Genomic DNA, 18,697 nt, shown 5'->3' on the forward strand with positions numbered 1-18,697 from the left:
AAAAATCAATACTTCACTATTAACTTCAGTGTCACCATCATCAATCTCTGTCCTTTAACTTTACATCTTGGTCAGTAATAATTACTTTGGTCAACCAAAGTCGATTTAGATCTCTACCAAAAGTCAATTTTTAATCATTAGAATCCAGAGCCATACGGTTCATACAAAAGATTCAGCTGTCAATTTCCAAGAATTATTTTACAGTTGCCTTTAGAATATTTATGGTGCTATATTAAGAAAAAAATAAGCCAGATCAATATTATTCAGCACTGTTCCAAAGTTTAAATCACAGCAAGATGGCAAAGCATCCCATTCTGAGAGGTGCTGAGTGCCCTCGATTTCTAACAACTTCATAAAGCATAATAAATAGTAGTAAACAGACAATGAATTAAAGTTAATGGATACTAAATCAACTTAAAATGTTGACTGGGATTGATTTTAACCAACTGCAGCAAGACACCAGTAACTCAGCCTTCCTGGGTAGCCAAACCTTTTCATTGCTCCCCCAAGCTGTTATCTCCACCCATCAAGATACCAAAGTCATATGAAAGTTTTATTCCATGATTGGAGATGCAGTAGGTTCACAATCCCTGCCCATACTTTCTGTTAAGCCAACTGCATACAGTACAAACTTGTTTTCAAAACATCCTGATCGTGGAGTCAGAACAATTTTTCTAATTTTAACTTTCAGCTGGAGAATACTGCCAGCAGATTTCTGCTGATAATTATTCATGTTTTTAAATGAATTTCCTTTCATCGTTCCTGGCCTCCAACTATAATTGCTTTGCATAAGCACCCTTGCAGTCCAGTTTTACTGTTACAAATGTTCACAGAAAGTATAGTAGACACCAAGTTTTAAATTTGGCTCAATCACTAATTCATTCTGACAACCAAAAGATATCACGTGACTTACTTCATCAAATAGAACAGAATACACATAGTGAATACTGAACGTCAAATACTCAGAGGTATGCATCCGATGAAGTGAGCTGTAGCTCACGAAAGCTTATGCTCAAATAAATTGGTTAGTCTCTAAGGTGCCACAAGTACTCCTTTTCTTTTTGCGAATACAGACTAACACGGCTGTTACTCTGAGAGAAATACTGGTAATCCATAAAGCTAAACCATTTTCAAAATTTCATCGAACAACTGAACATATTGTTTTGATGAAATCATAATCAATTTGCAACTGATCAAGCAAAAAATTTAATAATTCTACCACTTAAATTATTCATTGCAAATAACTTACTTGCATCTTTCAAATGATTTTGTAAACTTATTCATTGTATCTGCATAATAAAAAAATCATGTTGCAGTAGGGATGTACAACTTTTAAGTTTCATTCAGAATATCATGCTGGGTTTATCAAATACTTAATTATCAGTATATTTAGGGTATCACTGGGCATGCTTAGTTAACCAGTGTCTAACGTATTCAAAAGTTACTGTATCATTAAACAGTATTTTACTGACTGCACTCGTGTCTGCAATCCTGCTTGGTCAGCAAGTAAGGGATATTTATTTAATGTTATGATACTGAACTGACCTTTTGTGTGTTTTCAAATCCCTATTCATCATCATAAGTCAAACTGAAGAGAAAATTAAAGTGCAGTTGCCAGAAAAGTCACTCAGTAAAAATGACCATATGAGAGTTCCTTATTGAGTCTCTCCCCCTGATTTCCAGTTTGAGGTTCCTTAGTCTACAAAGATTTCCCACGCCCTTCCCCGCGCTTTAAACTCCAGTTCTGCAAACTCAGCCTGCGTTCAAGACATTAAGTTGTGTCCTTTTGCCCCCTACATCACCACCAGTAAATAAAGACCCTCTAATTAGCATTTAGAGGGCATTTTTTTCTATTAATGAAGCAAGAAGCAGAAAAGAATCCAGCACTGAAAAAAATGCTTTAAAATAAACATTAACACTATCCATTGAATTTATATAAACATTGAATTCTATCAAGCCTAGGTAAAGTCTAGTCTACAGGCTGCAGGAAAGGGCTGGGAACCAGGAAATCATGGGTTCAGATATGACTGATGCTTGGACAAGTCACCTAAAAAGAGTATTTCATTATTGCCCCAAAACTGCAGTCGCTGGCATTTAGCAGTGGATTCTTTCAGTCAGACATCTAACTGGAGATTCCAAAACACTCCATTCTACAAAATTAAGTGCTCTAACATCTCACGTATTGACTCTTTTCAGAGTCTTTGTCAGTCATTCAAAATTATCGCAAAAAGGTCGAAGTTTTCTGCAGTTGAAAAGATTTGGCCAAAGGAAGATTATGATTTTTCTGCCCTTTGCTGCGCCAGTGACATTTATTATGCTGTTAAGAATGCTAGTCTCTCCCCCTTGCTGTCTGAGTATCACACCCTTTATGTCTATGAGTAAAGAGGAACAAATAAAAACCCATCCGTTTTTGGAAGTTCCGAAGGTAATTGCAGGGGTGGGGTGGTTTGTTTGTTTGTTTTATTTTTAGATTGTAAAAATCTTTCATTCCAACTGGTGCCCCAAAGAGAACACTTTCAGAATAAGACATGACGGAGAGCTTTATAAGTAAATACACAACTCAGCCAGCCTTGTTATAGGAGAATCTCCGGGGAAATATTCGTTTTACCAAGAATTTGCTACAAATGTTGAGAATCTCAAATCCTGCTTAACTTCATCACAAAGAACTGTTTCTGAACATTTACTCTGATCTAAATTAAAATAAAGTAAATTAAAAGTAAGCTTTCCTATGTTTTCAGAAGGAGGTTGTTACCCTTAGAGACCACTATTACTGCATTTTCCAGAATTACAATCACAGGGTTTCACTAGCAATTTACCATCGGAACCACTAAGCAGACATTCTTTCCCTGACTTTTTAAACAACTGAAGATCTAAAATAATGGAAGATTAAGGGAACACGGAAAGAGAAATATTCAGATTAAACATTATGTCACGTTCACTAGAAGCTGATTGTTCCCAGAAGTACACAGACAGTCTGTAGATGCTTTGAACTTGGAAGTGAAGAATGTTATTGAATAAAATTTTCTACAAACAAGCTAGATGTTTATATACAAGCCTTGACAAAATTGAATTTTTCATATTTATATCTGGAAGAGCAGCAAGACAGCCTTTACATACGTAAACATGAAGGAAACATGAAATCACACCAAATGTCAGATTTGGCTATCAAGTTCTAGCTAACAGCAGAATTCTCCATAACTACATACCAAAGGACCTGTAGTTTTCAGCTATATTTTATAAGAAAGAGCCATGGGAAGAAAATTAAGTGCCAACACCAAGAAGAAAGACTGCTTGACATGGGACCCTTTTCAGTGTTCATTTTATTTATTTGTAAAGACAGACTAAATAGCCTATTTCAAGGAGCAATCTTCTACAGTTTATACATCACACAACCACACCAAACAGAGTGGTTTTCCTTCCTCTAGTAAGCCATCCCATGCTTTCCACAATAAAGATGAACAAACTCTTGAAAGACGTGTGTGCCCTTTTTCGGTTTTTTAAGTGTGCATGTATTTTAAGTATTATTGAACCACTTGGTAAAGTTGTGTGTGTGTGTTCAATATTTCACCCTCACTTTAAAATCTAATTGTAACAACCCAATAACAGGTTGGAATGCTTTCAAAAGCAGTGAGCAGCTGACGGAATGAGTAGGCAGAGAGCGAGTTGCAAAACACATATTAAAACTAGAAAAGACATGGGAGCTCTAGCAGTTTAGTAGCGAAGGATCACTGGTGGTGTTCCCTTGCCTAGGTGTATATTTTGTTAAGACAATTAAAGGATATGTGTTTTGCCTTATCACTAACATATCTAGCATACAGAGTGATGAATGTGAATATGTTAAATGTAACAACTAACGTCCCCAGAATGAAGGATACTTGTTGCTTCCAGAGTAGCAGCTTTTAGTTTTACACCTACATCTTTTCTCCCTAAGCTCCAGCAAAAAACCGATAACCAATGAAAGATACAATTGGTGTCATGCTTTCACGGTTGTGATTCAAACATCAATCCTGCAACTGAGCTATTGGTTAACTGTAAGTACTTGGAGAAGGAAAACTTGTAGAACTTAATAACATACATAGAAGGCTAGCAAAGACTATTCAGAACAGACATGGATGGCTGAGTTTTGTTTGTGCCCTGAGCAACATTTCATGGTCTGGGAAGGATTCAGATGAGTTCACGTGTGAAAAGCAACACTGGTTTCCACATAGGAAAGATTCTAATCACTCTAAATATTAGCATGCTGTGGAAAAGGCTTCTTCATCTTATTGCTGAATATGGTTGAAACTATAAATAATTTTTATATCAATAATTTTGTTCTATCACTTTGGAAAAAAATGGATACACTGTTTGTTCCAGGTCCAGACTCTCTGACATCTCTCCCTTAAAAGTAAAGTTCAGCTTTGAAACTTCTCCACATCAACACCACCATTTATGTTGGTATAACTTATGTCACTTATGTCAGTGACATTTGTGAATAAGCCAACCCCCCCACATGATGTAAGTTATACCGACTTAAGCACTGGTGTGGACAGCGCCATGTCAGTGGGAAAGCTTCTCCTGCCACAGCTGCCAACGGTCATTGGAGATGGATTATTTAAGTCAACAGGAGAGCTCTCTCCCATCAGCTTAGAGCGGCTACACAAAAGAGTTTACAGCAGCGCTGCCTTAGACTACTATTTGTATTACTGTCATACCTAAAGGGCTCAACCAAAACAGGGTCCCACTAGGCTAAATTCTGTACCAGTGTAATGGGTTTGGAGAAGGCAATATGGTAACATCAGGTATAGCATTTCTTTCCCTTTTTTGTACCTCAGCTTACCTTTCTGCTGTGATAGAGACCAGAGCTAGGTCTGTTCAGGACTTCCATATAATGCAGAGTTAATCTGATAAAAGGAGAGTGGCACACAATCTCTAAAGAAAAATGTTCACTAAATCTATCTATATGAATACACTACAGTTCAGGGACTGGCAACCTTTGGCACGTGGCCCGCCACGGTAAGCACCCTGTTGGGCTGGGCCGGTTTGTTTACCTGCCACGTCCGCAGGTTCAGCCAATCGCGCCTCCCACTGGCCCCGGTTCACCGCTCCAGGCCAGTGCGGGTGGTGGGAAGCGGCGCAGGCCAAAGGTTGCTAATTGCTGTTATAGTTTATGACCCTTGAAACAACTGTGAATACTTTCAACACCAACTCTTTCAGTATTTCCTTCTCCCCTCAAACTATTAATACTTGTTACAATCAAGTTCAAATGCAAACTATAATTATGCACATGCATACATACATACATTCCCCCAGGACTCTTCTCTGGGAGGATTTACCCTTCTCAGTCTTGGCGGAATGGGGTCCTAACTCTCTGTAGGGCATGCAAACTCCTTAATGTCTGGGAAACTCAGATCCAACAACATCCTCTGAATTTTTCAAAATTATAGTATGTTTTCTCTACCATCACAAAACTGCGTCAATTTCAAAACCATTTCCATTTTTCATGCGCCAGTTGCAGAAGACTTAAAGGAGGGAACTATATTTCTTGATCTTAATGGGTTCTGAAACAACAAAGGCACACTCAAGGAATGAAAACTCAAAATTCAGCTGAGTTCATCTCATGTACATTTGCATGACTGGGATTTTAACAATGTCAAGGTGCAGCACTGCAAGTTACATGACTGTAAAATGAAATCCTGTATTTATTTGTTTTTCAGCTGAATGTTACAAATGGCAGCTGAAATGATAAAACAAAGAAAGAGGAAGTTAATTGGTTCTCATTATTAAAGCAAACTGAGATATCACTCAGAGTTCTCATATCGATACATTTTATATTAATCTCTCTCTCTCTTGCTATTACCATCACCACCACATGAGCAGTTGGGGCGGGGGGGGAAGGAGAGACAAAAGGCACTGAGGGTGAAGAAAAGCAGCTCTGTTTTGCTCCTACCTAGCACCTTTAACTTTGCCCATGTTTAGTCATTTGTACCCAGGATCCACCATTAAAAGCATGTGCCTCTACTATTTAAGCTAAAAGAGAAAAACTCAACAGCTGGTAGCAGTAATAGGCTATTATACTCTATGTCACCTAGCCACTAGAGCAGGCCACAGTACACTTGGCTAATGTGTTACACACCTCCTGACACTCTATACTAACTTAGAATACAAGTTCTGTTACTATAACACTTAATACTTTTAATAGCTCCTCCAAAAGTGTTGAACAGGTGTCCCCTGTACAGAGAAGCTATAATTCTATATTAGCTATTACTGTACATTGCCCAACACACATCTCTTTATTACAAAATGTTAGCGTATTCAAACAATTGGGCTGAACAGTGCTAATCTGTTGCTGAACAGTGCTAATTAGCTGAACAGTGCTAATCTGGGGCACATTCTCACAGCACCCAAAAGTCCCATGAAAGTCAGTGTAAGTTAGGGGTACGGAATCTAGTTTCCTATTGTCCACCTCAGTAGTTGCCATAGAACTCATGGAACATTTTCAAGGCGACACAGTCGGTCAAGAAATTTCAAGCACCATCACAAAGGTGCTCTCAAAAGTGAACTTTGTAAAACAACATCTTGGTGTCCAGGTTTACTGACTGTCAGCAGCACTCATCAGGCTGAAATTTATTTTCCTGGCCAGTCATACGGGTCAGCATCCACTGACTTCTGTGGTTACGGTTACATGTGTTACTGCTTAGTGTTTAGGAACTTAGACATTTTCCATTTCAAAACAAGATTTTTCTAGCTGACAGCACTTTAAGGTAAACCTGCTTTCTGACAATTAAGCAGTATTCTCACATTACCACCAATAACAAAGATCCTGTAGCATGCATGAAACAAAATAAAATCCAGCTCTTATTTCCACAGCTGTATCGGCTCTGCAGTGCTGAGAGGAGTAAAACTTGTTTTTGTCAGTAAACAAAACAAATGTGACTCAGAGGACACAAAGAGTACAGTTACAAGCAGTAGCTAAATGCCATTTTTATAGCTACTTTCATGACTGTAACCACTTTCCAGTGGTTACTGTTACATGCAGCAGCTAGTCAGTGGACTATACTGACCTCTGCCATGTGACAATGGTATGAGCTTTGTAACCCAGACTCATGTCAGGTGATTGGGGATAGAAAACAAAATACCAGTCTCTTACCAGCCTTCCTGTGTGCCACGACTTTATTACACTGCCCCTCTTCAGGATGGGGGTGTTGTACTGGATCACATAGTCAATGATATTTCACCCAGTTATTATTTCTTCTTATTTTATATTGCCATAATATCTGGAGGCCCTAATCCCAATTGTCATATGATCCGATCGTAAGAAGTTACTTTACTTCTCCCTGCATCCTGAAACAATTTGACCCTGATTTTTAAATATGGCCAGACCTCAGCCTCTGATTTTGCACCCAGATACAACAGTGGGTGCAACTTTACAAGCATACAGCACTACAAGTCCATTTTACTGCACTCAGACAGCTACCAATCTACCTAGACGGTAATATATCTAGGTGGTATAAAATGCACATGTAATTATTTGTGCCCCAAAACTGTGTTCCTAATTATTTCTGAGATCAAAATTGGATGCCATTTTTCGTCAACAGATTTTTCATTTATTGTCTATCCAATAGAAAGGGATTCTGGTTTTTTATCCTCCATAATACAACAGTGCAGTATTTTAGGCCTTTGCAGCATCTGTCATTTGTTGGCATGTCTCTTCCCATAAACTATTTGCATGTAACTGACAGTCAAAATCTACAGATACATTTTGAGTCTGCCCGTAAGCAAATATTACTGGTAAAGTGTAAAGGAACATTTAAACAAGCACATATACCAATAGCAAAGAAAAACAGACAAATTATAGGGTAATTAACATACAAATGACGATCCAGTTGTTAATTACTATCTGTTCCAGGCGTTCTGTATGAGCAACTTACCTTAAAAGCCTTACAATATGTATACAAGTAGAGTCAGCAATTAAACACTTCAACTCTCCTCTGGCTTTATTAGAGAAAGATGACAACTTCTGCATATGATTTTATTTGTTAGATGTGTTTGAAGTTTAGCTGAGGGAAGGACTGGCAGCACAAATCTGTAATTTAAAGTGCAAAGTTGTGACCTGTCCTTGAGCAAAACAGCAAAATGTATGTGTTCATGGAGTGCACATCTAACTTAATAGACGTTCCCAATCTTGAGCCAACTAATAAAAATAATACTCTGCACTTAAACAGTGCTTTCCATGGAAGGCAGTGTGGTTAGTGATTAGAACAAGAAAGCCTCACCTTCCCTTAGGGAAGGCTGCTGGCTCTACCTACTGAATAACTATGGGACTTTCTTAAATGCTGTCTTAGCACTTGAGAGAAGCAACAGTACAAAACTAGAATTTGTTTAAACAACAGTAATTGAGAAGCAAGAATGCTGCTGAGCCCAGTGCCAGAGTTAACTCTGACAGAGTGGCTGTACCAGATGGAAAGGAAATTGAGTAGTGAGGAGGAAAGTGAGACAAGAAGGAGAATGATCTGAACAAAAAGGCCAGGGGAACAGAAAAGAAAAGAAAGGGAAAAAGCAGACGAAAGAGAAGGAAGATGGGATTGCAGAAATAGGTTAATAAAAGGAGACCTTCCTAGACCTCCGGAATATGAAAACGTTTCAGCAGTACTAGATCTAGACCTACTTACAATGCAAAGGATTTTCCTTTGTATGCACTTTCTTTCTCAAAGAAACACTGGTTTCTCCTGGATTCAAAAAGGAGCTCGTAGATACCTGGAGATTATCTTTCAATGTATAATCTGAATACTGGCTGCCTTCAGCAATCCACACAGCTAGGAAACCCCTTCGTAATGATACTCTAATAGGTGGATCCTCTGCTGATGTAATTTACCCCAATTTCCACTGAGGATCTGGCCTTACAAGTCCCTGTTGATATTTAGAAGCAGACATTCCATTTGTTATAGATTGCTAGTCTGCTAGCTTTTCTAGTGTAATTTGTTGCACTTACATTTATTATTAGGAAAAAGAAAACAATTCCAAACTGCATAAGCAACACTGCACTGAGGACAAGGAGAATAGAACATATAGTGAGAGATAGGACCTGCACCACCGAGCATACAATCTAAATAAAAATTTAAAAAGATAGACAAAGAGGGAGAAAAAGGGAGTCACTTTACAGAGGTACAGAAAGATTCACTGACTTGCCAAGGGTCAGACAGGAAATCTTCCACAGAGCCAGGAATTAAACCCAGATCACCTAAGTTCCAGTCCAGTGACTTAAATACAAGATCGTCATTTCTCACCTTACTAGCATTGATTTTATTAGCATGCTAATTTTCATAAATTAGTGCTGAATTTATGTATTTACTATGCTCTTCACTTTGTAATTATTTAAATCTAAAAAGTTACCCACTACCACACACACCTTATCTTCACAAACCATTAAAGTAAAAAACGAGTTGAATTTGTCTTCATCATGACAAATAATGCCAGATCTGTCCTCCTAGCAACTGGCTACATCAATAACCTTATTTTGCATGTGACTGTTTTAGAACGACTGTTGTTCTTCCTTTTCTACCCAAACCTTACAATATTTTTCTTACTGAAATGAAAAATCAGCAATATCGTCTCTACAGCAAAAGTGTCTTTTTTATTAAGTGTAGTGAAACATTAAAGCTTGAAGCATCATTTGAAACTAACCATACTATTTTTCATTTGCATATTCAAACATATCCGAGATCAAAATTATATTCTGAAATTCATCGCTGACTTTAATTTAGAAATATCAGAAAAATATATGCTTTTAATATAAGTTATTACTTTGCAGACAGTTTTAAAATTAAACTGCATCACAGAATTGAGTCAAGAGATGCTGAAATAATACATTGTACTATGACTGAATTAAGAACCAATTGAGTAGTAGGAAAGCTATGAATATCACAGGAGAAAAATATCTTCAGTTTAACTAAGCCTGATATTAGCTAATGCATGCTGAGGATAAGGATCTCTGTTTTAACATTATCTTGGACACAATTTCTTTGCATCCCACATACTTTTAAAGCCCATTACAGTCTCCATCACTATAACACTCTGTTTATTCCCAAGGATGTTGTTAAATTGCTTTTGGAGTTTACTGACTAGTCTACACTACAGTCAGAGCAAAGGTGTTACTACTGTAGCAATAAAGTAGAGAGGTTCCAGGGCTTAAGTTCAAAGGTATTATATAGACTCAAAGATTTCTGAAGCCTAATACACTGGAGTAGGTTAAGCAAAAAAAGAAAAAAAAATCAACAATTTTTAAAGGCAAAATTAATGCTCATAAAAGATGCCAGACGGACAGCTTAAAAAAAAATCAACAGCCTCTGTACATCTACAGAAGAGGCAACAGCAGTAGATCAAAATCTAATGGATCATTAGGAGGGCTAATAATGAGATAGGATATATTATTTATCTCCATTTTATAGAGTAGGAATCAGAGGGTAAGTTGCCAAATGTCACACTCAATAAGCTATTGGCAGGAACAGAACCCAGATCTCCTGATACCCAGTCCAGTGCTTTAATCCCAAGTCCAGTCTTCCTCACTTTCAACACAGAACAGGTAAAACACTTATGTGGGTGACGTAATACTTTATTCACCACAGTTTCAGTCCTTGGCCTCTCTGCTGAGAATTCCAGTAACAGAGCTGGAGGGCTTGTCTAGACAAAGAGCGTGCAGCTCTGGGATGTCAATCTATCCAGCACTAGCCTGCCATGCACTAACTGAAGTGGACCAGGCTGCTCTGCACTAAAAGCTCCCAAGTGTGCTTTGAGCTACCCCACTTTGAGCATCAAGCACACACAAAGTTTTAGTGCTGAAAGTCCACATGGACAGCACAGCGGGGGGGGAGGGGGAGGTGGAAGGGATGATCCCTGGTACTCTGGCTGCTCCCCCTTCCTGCAGTGCAGCTACTTGGTCCCCACTCTACTCTCCCCCCACCCCCTCCCAGGGGCTGCGTTTGCACAGACGCCCAGGCTGTGTGCACTGTCAGGGTGATGAGTGGGAGCTAGCCTCAAAACTTCCCTGCAGCCTCCCGGAGATCCCTTATCCCTACTTCCCTGGGGGGTGCTGAAACACACTGCACCCCAAGCCCTGGGGATGCACTTCCCTGCTCCACAGCCAGCAGCAGCTAGGCGTGCGTGCTTCCTCTGATACCTTCATTTTATGATAAACTTCAAAACAAACAGACAAAAATAAATAAAAACCCAGCCAGACCAAAACACCTTAATTGAACATCCTGTTTAAAATATTAAGAACTGCAAAGTTTCATTTTAAGAGTTTGACAGCCCTGCCCCCTGATGTCCTAATTAGCCTCAGAAAAGGTGCACGTGGACATTTTCCTGCCACTGTGACTCAGCCTAGAGGTGGAGATCCCCAACTCTCAGATTAGATGATAGTTCAGTATAAAGCCTTCTCAAACTACAGTCATTCTAAGGAGACAGCCACCAAAGGAGCTAATTATGTGGTTTATGTACTCATGTGCTCCTTATGGCACCTGAGTCCCATCAAGAGCACTGCCACAGTTAGGAAACAAGGTGGGCAATAGAGTTTTCCCCACAGTGCACCACATTCCTAGGGCTAGAGGGTCGACATGAGGGAGGGGGGTGCTTTAGGCACTTTGAGATGCATTTACTTTGACTCAGATCTGTGCAGTGCAGTGCAGCGTGGACCCCAGAGACCTAGGTTCGAGCACGGGTCAGAAAATTCTTAAGTTGGGTTAAAATGCAATGTAGATGCTCAAGCCCAAGGTTCCCCAACATGGGTCAGCTGACTTGAGTCCCATTAACCCTAGGCTTACATGGCTGCGTAGACATACTCTTAGTTCATGGCAGGCTAGTGCAAGGTAGATTTACACCCCAGCATGCCATGCACTAACCTTCTGTCTAGACAAGCCCTTAGTGTTGACAACTCTCACAATTTTAATCATGAGTCTCATGATATTTGATGTTTTACTTGGAGCCCCAGCTCCTGGAAACAAGTGATTACACGAGAAACTGAGCTTTTTAAAAAAATAAATCATATTTAAGATTCTAGCCCTCATGGTTGAAAAGAAATTCAAAACATAACTCAGGTGTACCCTAAAGGATCAAAAACCAGAAGGCAAATAAAAAAAAACCCTCACATTATTATGTATTTATTTTTAATTTTATTATTTTAAGTCAATCTCGTGATGGGGGGCGGGGTGCCTGACTCATGAAGTTTTGAAAATTTATAAGGGGTAATATTGTGGTGCTAGCCTTGGTGGTGGCTTTGTACCATGGACATTTCGGCTCAGACCCTCAAAATGTACTGATTTCAAGCCACTAGGAATTGGCTTACTCAACACATTTCACACAGGATGACAAACAGGTTACAGCTTTCAGTCTCTACCAAACTGAGCTAGACTGGAACTGCAACTGAAATCTCCCGCGTGATCCAGGCCTCACTCCATCTCCAGAAAAAGCAAACATTGCATTACATAATTTACATTTTCACAGTATCTGGGCTGACAGCAAACATCAGTAGAACAGGAATTTAACTTCTGGTTAATTAGCAAAATTTTATTTGAAAGTAACAATGTGGACAAGCCAGTATACCAAAAACGTATACATTTAAAAAAGACCCAACAGATGCAGCACCAAGTTCAAACGTCACAGCAAGCACCATTTTATGAAAAGCCTGCTTCACTGCCACAATTTTTGGTTCTTAGGTCCCATTTAGCTTGTCTTCGTTTAATAAGCCAATCATATTTTAGCAGGAAATAAATTATCTTTCATTCTTCGTGACAATGCAGAAGAGCTTCCCACACACCTGCAGCCTGTTTCACAGCTTTAGATACTTCAGTTAGTCATCCAGACCATGACAAGCCAACAAAACACCTATAAGATAGGACCAGTTTTCCCTCTCCCATGGTAAAACCTGCAGGAGGGGGGGGGGGAAAAAAAAACCTGAGGTTTCAGAGTAACAGCCGTGTTAGTCTGTCTTTGCAAAAAGAAAAGGAGTACTTGTGGCACCTTAGAGACAAGTATTCCTTTTCTTTTTGCAAAAACCTGAGGATCCCCTAATGAAATTTCCCCCACATTGTTCTGTCAGTGGGGTGTATAGTTACACAGAGAAATACAGATAGCAGAATGAGCAGGTCTGGCTCCCAAGCTTCACAGGGTATGTCTACACTGCAATTAGACACCCAGGGCTGGCCTGTGTCAGATGACTTGAGCTCATGGGGTCCAGCTGCAGGGCCGCTTAATTGCAGTGTAACTGTTCCAGCTCAGGCTGCAGCCCGAGCTCTGGGACCCTCCCACCTCACAGGGTCCTAGAGTCTGAGCTCCAGCCCAAGCCTGGACATCTACACTGAAATTAAGCAGCGCCACAGCCCCAACCCAAGTCAGCTAGCATGATCCAGCCAGAAGTTTTTAATTGCCATGTAGACATACCCACAGAGCGTCCCTGGACAGTTAGTCCCATTCGAACTATAATCAAGGTTTCTTGGCCGCTGCTAATTCCAGCTGTGATACTGACAAGCCAGCTCAGGTTACGGCAATAGGCAAATTCGCTTGTGTGTGAATAGCAAAGAAATGTTAAGCATAGTAATTCACTCGAGTGTTAATTTAGTTCAAAGAAAATGTGACTCATATTGTCTTCACTTATCTATAACCTGTTGAATGCTATCACATTACCTTATGTATATCCATGTACTGAATTAACCGTAGATCAAACGTTTATGTTAGTATTAAGATGAGAATTTACTTGACATGTAAACTTCATGAAAACTAGTGGAATGTTAGTTGTATTGTTCTCACTTATCTGTTCCTCTTAATGGCAGGCATTTGCATGATGTATATCCTTGTAACTAAATAACCCTTAAATGCAGATGAAGCCTTGGGGGATGCAAATAAAGAAGAGGCTAACTTCAAAGCAAGTGGCCATTGGTGTAATAACTGGAGGTCAAAGATTCAAGATACATTCCTCGCTCACCGTCAACAAGGAAACCCACACATTGGTAAAAGCACTGACAGCTTGCTTTCTGTGTGGAAACACTACAAATATGGAGTCAGGGAACGATCCTGCATCCTGTTGTTTGGACACTCACAGGGAAGCGTTCCAGATGCAAGACAGAGATTCCCAAAGTTATTTTGCATAATTCTGAAAGACTTATGGAAAACCAGCAGATTACCACAGCTCTGCAATTATTTTGGACGTACAATACCTGTTAATGTATTTTACTTGCTTTAACCTCTCCATAATTCATTTTCTTAGCTACTAAACCGTTAGTTAGTTAATTAGAGAAATTGGCTGCCTGCGCTGTCTTTGGTGTGAGATCGAGAGTATCCACTGAGCTGGAGTAAGTGACTAACCCTTTGGGGCTGTGAGTAACCTAATGCAACGTGATATTTGGTATAGCAACCAGTATCACAAAGTCCAGTTTGTCAGGGTGGCAAGGTAGGCTAGAAACCTGAGGGGACTGTTTGTGACTCCATGGTAAGACTAATACAGTGATCCAAGAGGGCACACTTGTTACTGGCTTGGTGAAATCTAATCATTGAATATGCCACCAGTTTGGATGTCTGTCCTATTTTCTGACAGTTTAACGTGAGATTGGCATTCACAGTTGTGAGCCACTCCAGACACCATGACACCAGCACCTTCCTTAAGGGGGGTTCCCCACTACAAAAAAAAAGACCACATAAAAGCAAATATAGTGGCAGGCTGTATTCCTTTCCCAGATATCTTCTGTGGAAGAAGATCACACTCTGCATGGACACAAGGTTCTGTACTATTAGATCCCAATGTAGATTCCTGGCTAAGATCACATTTAAAAGTCAGATGTATCTATTATTACAGAACACCGAATGTTTCCTTTTCTGATGTTACATTCCCCATATCATGGTAATTTTCTTCCACTAAGCTAGAATTTGACTAATCTACAGCTACCATATAATATGTGTGGTGTAATGTCCTGCCTAAATTATCAGCTGTTATGAGAATAAAAAGCTATTCAAATTAGAAATTAGAATGATTAAAGGCTCTTAAATTAATGGCTCTATTGTCCTTCCATAACACAATGAGCCAGGTCATCAACTGGTCTATATTGGCACAGCTACCACTGATGTCAATGGAGCTGCCACCAATTTACACCACCTAAGGATCTGGCTCCAAACAAATACAGCCATAAAATCCTACCACTAAGGCTACCATAACACACTGCCAAATTTGCAATGGCTTTCATTTCAGTTTGTCTGCACTGCTTGGCAGTATACCTATAAACACATTTATTCTCTGTGGCTTGTATTATGTTACGGCTACAGTGGAAACCTTGGTAGCTCAAACATGGTGCTACAGCTCACTATCTTTGTGCCTCTAAAAAGACTTACTAGTCACAACCGTAACTTTCACACACTGAGAATTTGGGGGTGTAGTTTACAACGGGTGGCTGGTAAATGTGCCCCTCAGCTCAGGAGGTCTGTGCTTAGCTCATGAGTGAAAAGATGTCTGTCATCTCAGCATCATCAGTGGGGCATATTGGTTCATGTCACAAAACCACCACACAATTCTTCACACTTCAGGATGGCTGGCAGCCTCTGCTTAGGCAAATTAAATTTGATAGGTAATTGTAAACCTTCCTGGGAAGCAACGTACACCTTCATTATGTTTGCCTCCTGCCTGTCTCATTCCTAAAAATTAAATCCAGAATGCGTCCCAAAATGAACAAAGTATATTTCAAATTCCTATAGGTAACCATTAGTCACAGCATAGAGGTACAACACAAGGATCTCTACACCTATTATGGCCTACCTTGTGGCTACATAGGGTATGTATGTTAAGACAGGGCAGCCTCTCAGGCCTGACTCCACATCTACATGCCCCAGGAAACTTTGTGATCGTCACAGATAGGTCAGCATGGAGAGTATTGAAGAGGGAGCGGCCAAATATGCAGTAGCCCCAGCAAATGGTACAAGTAGCACGGAGAAGCTGTGGTCCCTATTATACTATGTAGCCTGATACAGTGGCTAGGAGGCAGGATGCAATCTTGCACCCTTGACCCTAAATTGGGGAAGGTGGATTTCAACTGCTCATTCTACTTCAGTTCACATACGCTAAAGCTCATTTACTCTGACTCTGTGTGGGTGAAGTGAATTTCACCTTTAACACATATGATATTGTAGGTTGGGAGCTAAATAACATTCACTTAATAACCTTTCATCAAATATTGATTTTCACTGACTATTTTCACTGGAATTCTGAAATTAAAAATTAATCTTAAGGAGTAAGGGCCTCAGTCTACTCTACTAACACATGAAACCAAACACTCACTGAGCCAAATTCATTGCTCACATAATTCCACTGAATTCAGTGTGAATATACACATGAATAAGAGTAGCATTCAGTCACAAGAATATGGACCAAATTCTTCCATTGTTAATCAAGCAGAACTCTTATTGTTTCCAACGAGTGTTTAACTAGATCACATTGAAGACGCAAGAATTTGGCCATATATTATTAAACTATCAAAAACTAGAATCACAACACTATATTTTTGTAAGCCTGCCACTCATTTGCTTGGAGCCCAATAGAATTTCAACTGCCCCATTACAATTTAGTTAAGGATTTTTTTAATTAAGCAAAGCACGCTTTTATAATATGCACACCGACACTTTGCATCCTGTATTAAAGCAATTTTGAGCATTCATTTAAACAATGCTGCGGGAAGGGCAGCCAGCACATCCCTCGGCCTGCGCCACTTACCCCAGCCCCCATTGGCCTGGGACGGCCGAACCTGCAGACGCTGCAGGTAAACAAACCGGCCCAGCCCACCAGCAGCTTTCCCTGGAGGGCCGCGTGCCAAAGGTTGCCGATCCCTGATCTACAGTAATGCTCCTAAGAATGAGCCCCACAAAAATCCAACACAGGAGATGTTTCTGAGTTCCTTCTATTGATAAAAACGGTTAAGAAATGTATGGCTACACTTGCACAGGAAAAAACAAACATACAAAAAAACCCACCCTCACACAAAAACCACCCACCACACACATTGGCCAAAATGTATGTCTTCAATATTTTGACTCCAAGCAAAAGTTTTACAGCTCAGTAATACATTCACCCTCCCAACTTTCCCCCCCCCCCTCTATATATAAAAACAGTAGAAATTCTGATATCCTTATCTATAGTATGGCTAAGGAAGGGCTGTTCAACAACACACAGTATTGCTCTTACATTGCATCTCATGTGAAATTCACTCATTTTGTATTACTCAAACCTATTTTCTCCTTATAACCCCATATTCTCTCTTTCCCCCCCAATTTGATTGTTTATGTTTATGTAGAATTTTGTCACCATTTACCCAAGAAAGTCAATGTAAGCATTCTGAGTTAGCTCTAGGTAGATGGGTTACTGGAAACTAACAAGATTCTCTTTAGAGGTACACAGTGCTGTATAGGAACCTCTATTTGTGAACCCCAAAACATTTTGAATGCAGGCAAGAACCCCTTTGAAAATCTTAAGACATAGTCTGGGGACCCCCTGGGGGCCACAGGTTGAGAGAACCACTGGTCTCGGAAACACTTTGGCTCAATGTTATTTTATGATCAAAATTAAAGGAGTGAAAATGGCTCTGTGCCTGAAACAGGCTCTGTTACATCCCTGAACTTTCCACCATTGTTATCCAGCAACAGTGAGCTCTTTTTTACAATTCTAGAGAGATAAGTGATCTCTCTCTCCATCCAGGGGAGTGACCTTGGAACCATATAAAACTCTGGAAACTTAGGGCCAAACGTATCCCTGGCCTTATTCCAAGTAAGTGAATGGCGATACACCCAGCGGAGAATTGGGTCCAAGAAGATGCCCACACGGGACCACACAGAAAGCTGGCCCTGCGCTGTTGGATCCCAGGCGAGAAGGGGGCGTGGGAGAGATGCTGAACCTCGGGACCTGGGATGGCTGGTCAGTGGTTACTCCTCCCCACATGACAATACGCCGCTCTCTTCCCTACCCCTGCGCGGCCGCTGCCCTCTCGGCGAACAACCCGCCCACCTAGCCCTGGGCAACCGGGGGCACCGCGCATCGGTAGCGCTCGGGCTCGGTGACAGCGGCCAGGCTGCTCCTCCTTCCCCCGAGTCCCTCTCCCAGCCCAGGGCCCGGCCAGGCTGCACCCGCGTCTGTGCGGGGCCGGGGGCGGGCGGAGGGGCCGCGGGGGCGGGCGGGGGGTGGCGCCGATGTCCTGCCGGGCAGGGGGCGGCCGCCGCTACTCACCGGGAGGGTTTACAGCCGCCGGCGTTGCCATCTTGTCTCGGAGGCGAATTAAGATAAATGCAAGCGGGGAGGGGGGGCGCAGATGGGGGGGGGCGATGCTCTAGGCAGCCCGGCCCGGCGCGGGAGGAGGAGGAGGAGCGAGCCCCGGGGCTGCCAGCCACACAAAGGGCCGGACGCGCAGCGCCCCGGGGACGGGGCGGCTCCTTGTTGCCTTGGCGCTCCGACTCCCTGCGCAAAGCGGACCTTGCAAGATGTCTGATGCTCCCGCTTCGCTTCTGCTCATGCTCCAACGCCCCGGGCGGCCGTAGCGAGCATGTGCCGGCCGCCCCGCACATGGGCGTTGGGACGGGGAAGCCGCTGCCCTCTGCCTGGGCCCCCGAGCCTGGCTCGCTCCCGGGCAGCGCGGCGCGGGGACGCCCGGCTCTACAGGTGTGGCCCAGGGGTGAAGGGACACCGCGCTGGGGCCGCTAG

At 41.4% G+C, this 18,697-nt stretch overlaps 1 protein-coding gene across 4 annotated transcripts in view; it reads right to left on the reverse strand.

Moving 5' to 3' along the window:
* The window catches only part of ARNT2 (aryl hydrocarbon receptor nuclear translocator 2), a 132,828-nt gene extending 114,422 nt beyond the window's left edge, over nucleotides 1-18,406 (reverse strand). For 3 of the 4 annotated variants that reach the window (XM_073304107.1, XM_073304110.1, XM_073304109.1), the window contains exon 1: nucleotides 18,227-18,406. In XM_073304107.1, coding sequence (XP_073160208.1) covers nucleotides 18,227-18,257 — 31 coding nt within the window. In that variant the 5' untranslated portion in view covers nucleotides 18,258-18,406. Of the gene's footprint in view, nucleotides 1-4,819; nucleotides 4,893-18,226 lie in introns of those variants that run through there. The other variant, XM_073304108.1, reaches the window with a different exon arrangement.
* Nucleotides 18,407-18,697: the final 291 nt, after the last annotated feature.

Source organism: Lepidochelys kempii, chromosome 10 (assembly GCF_965140265.1).
Source record: "Lepidochelys kempii isolate rLepKem1 chromosome 10, rLepKem1.hap2, whole genome shotgun sequence".
NCBI classification, from domain to species: domain Eukaryota; kingdom Metazoa; phylum Chordata; order Testudines; family Cheloniidae; genus Lepidochelys; species Lepidochelys kempii.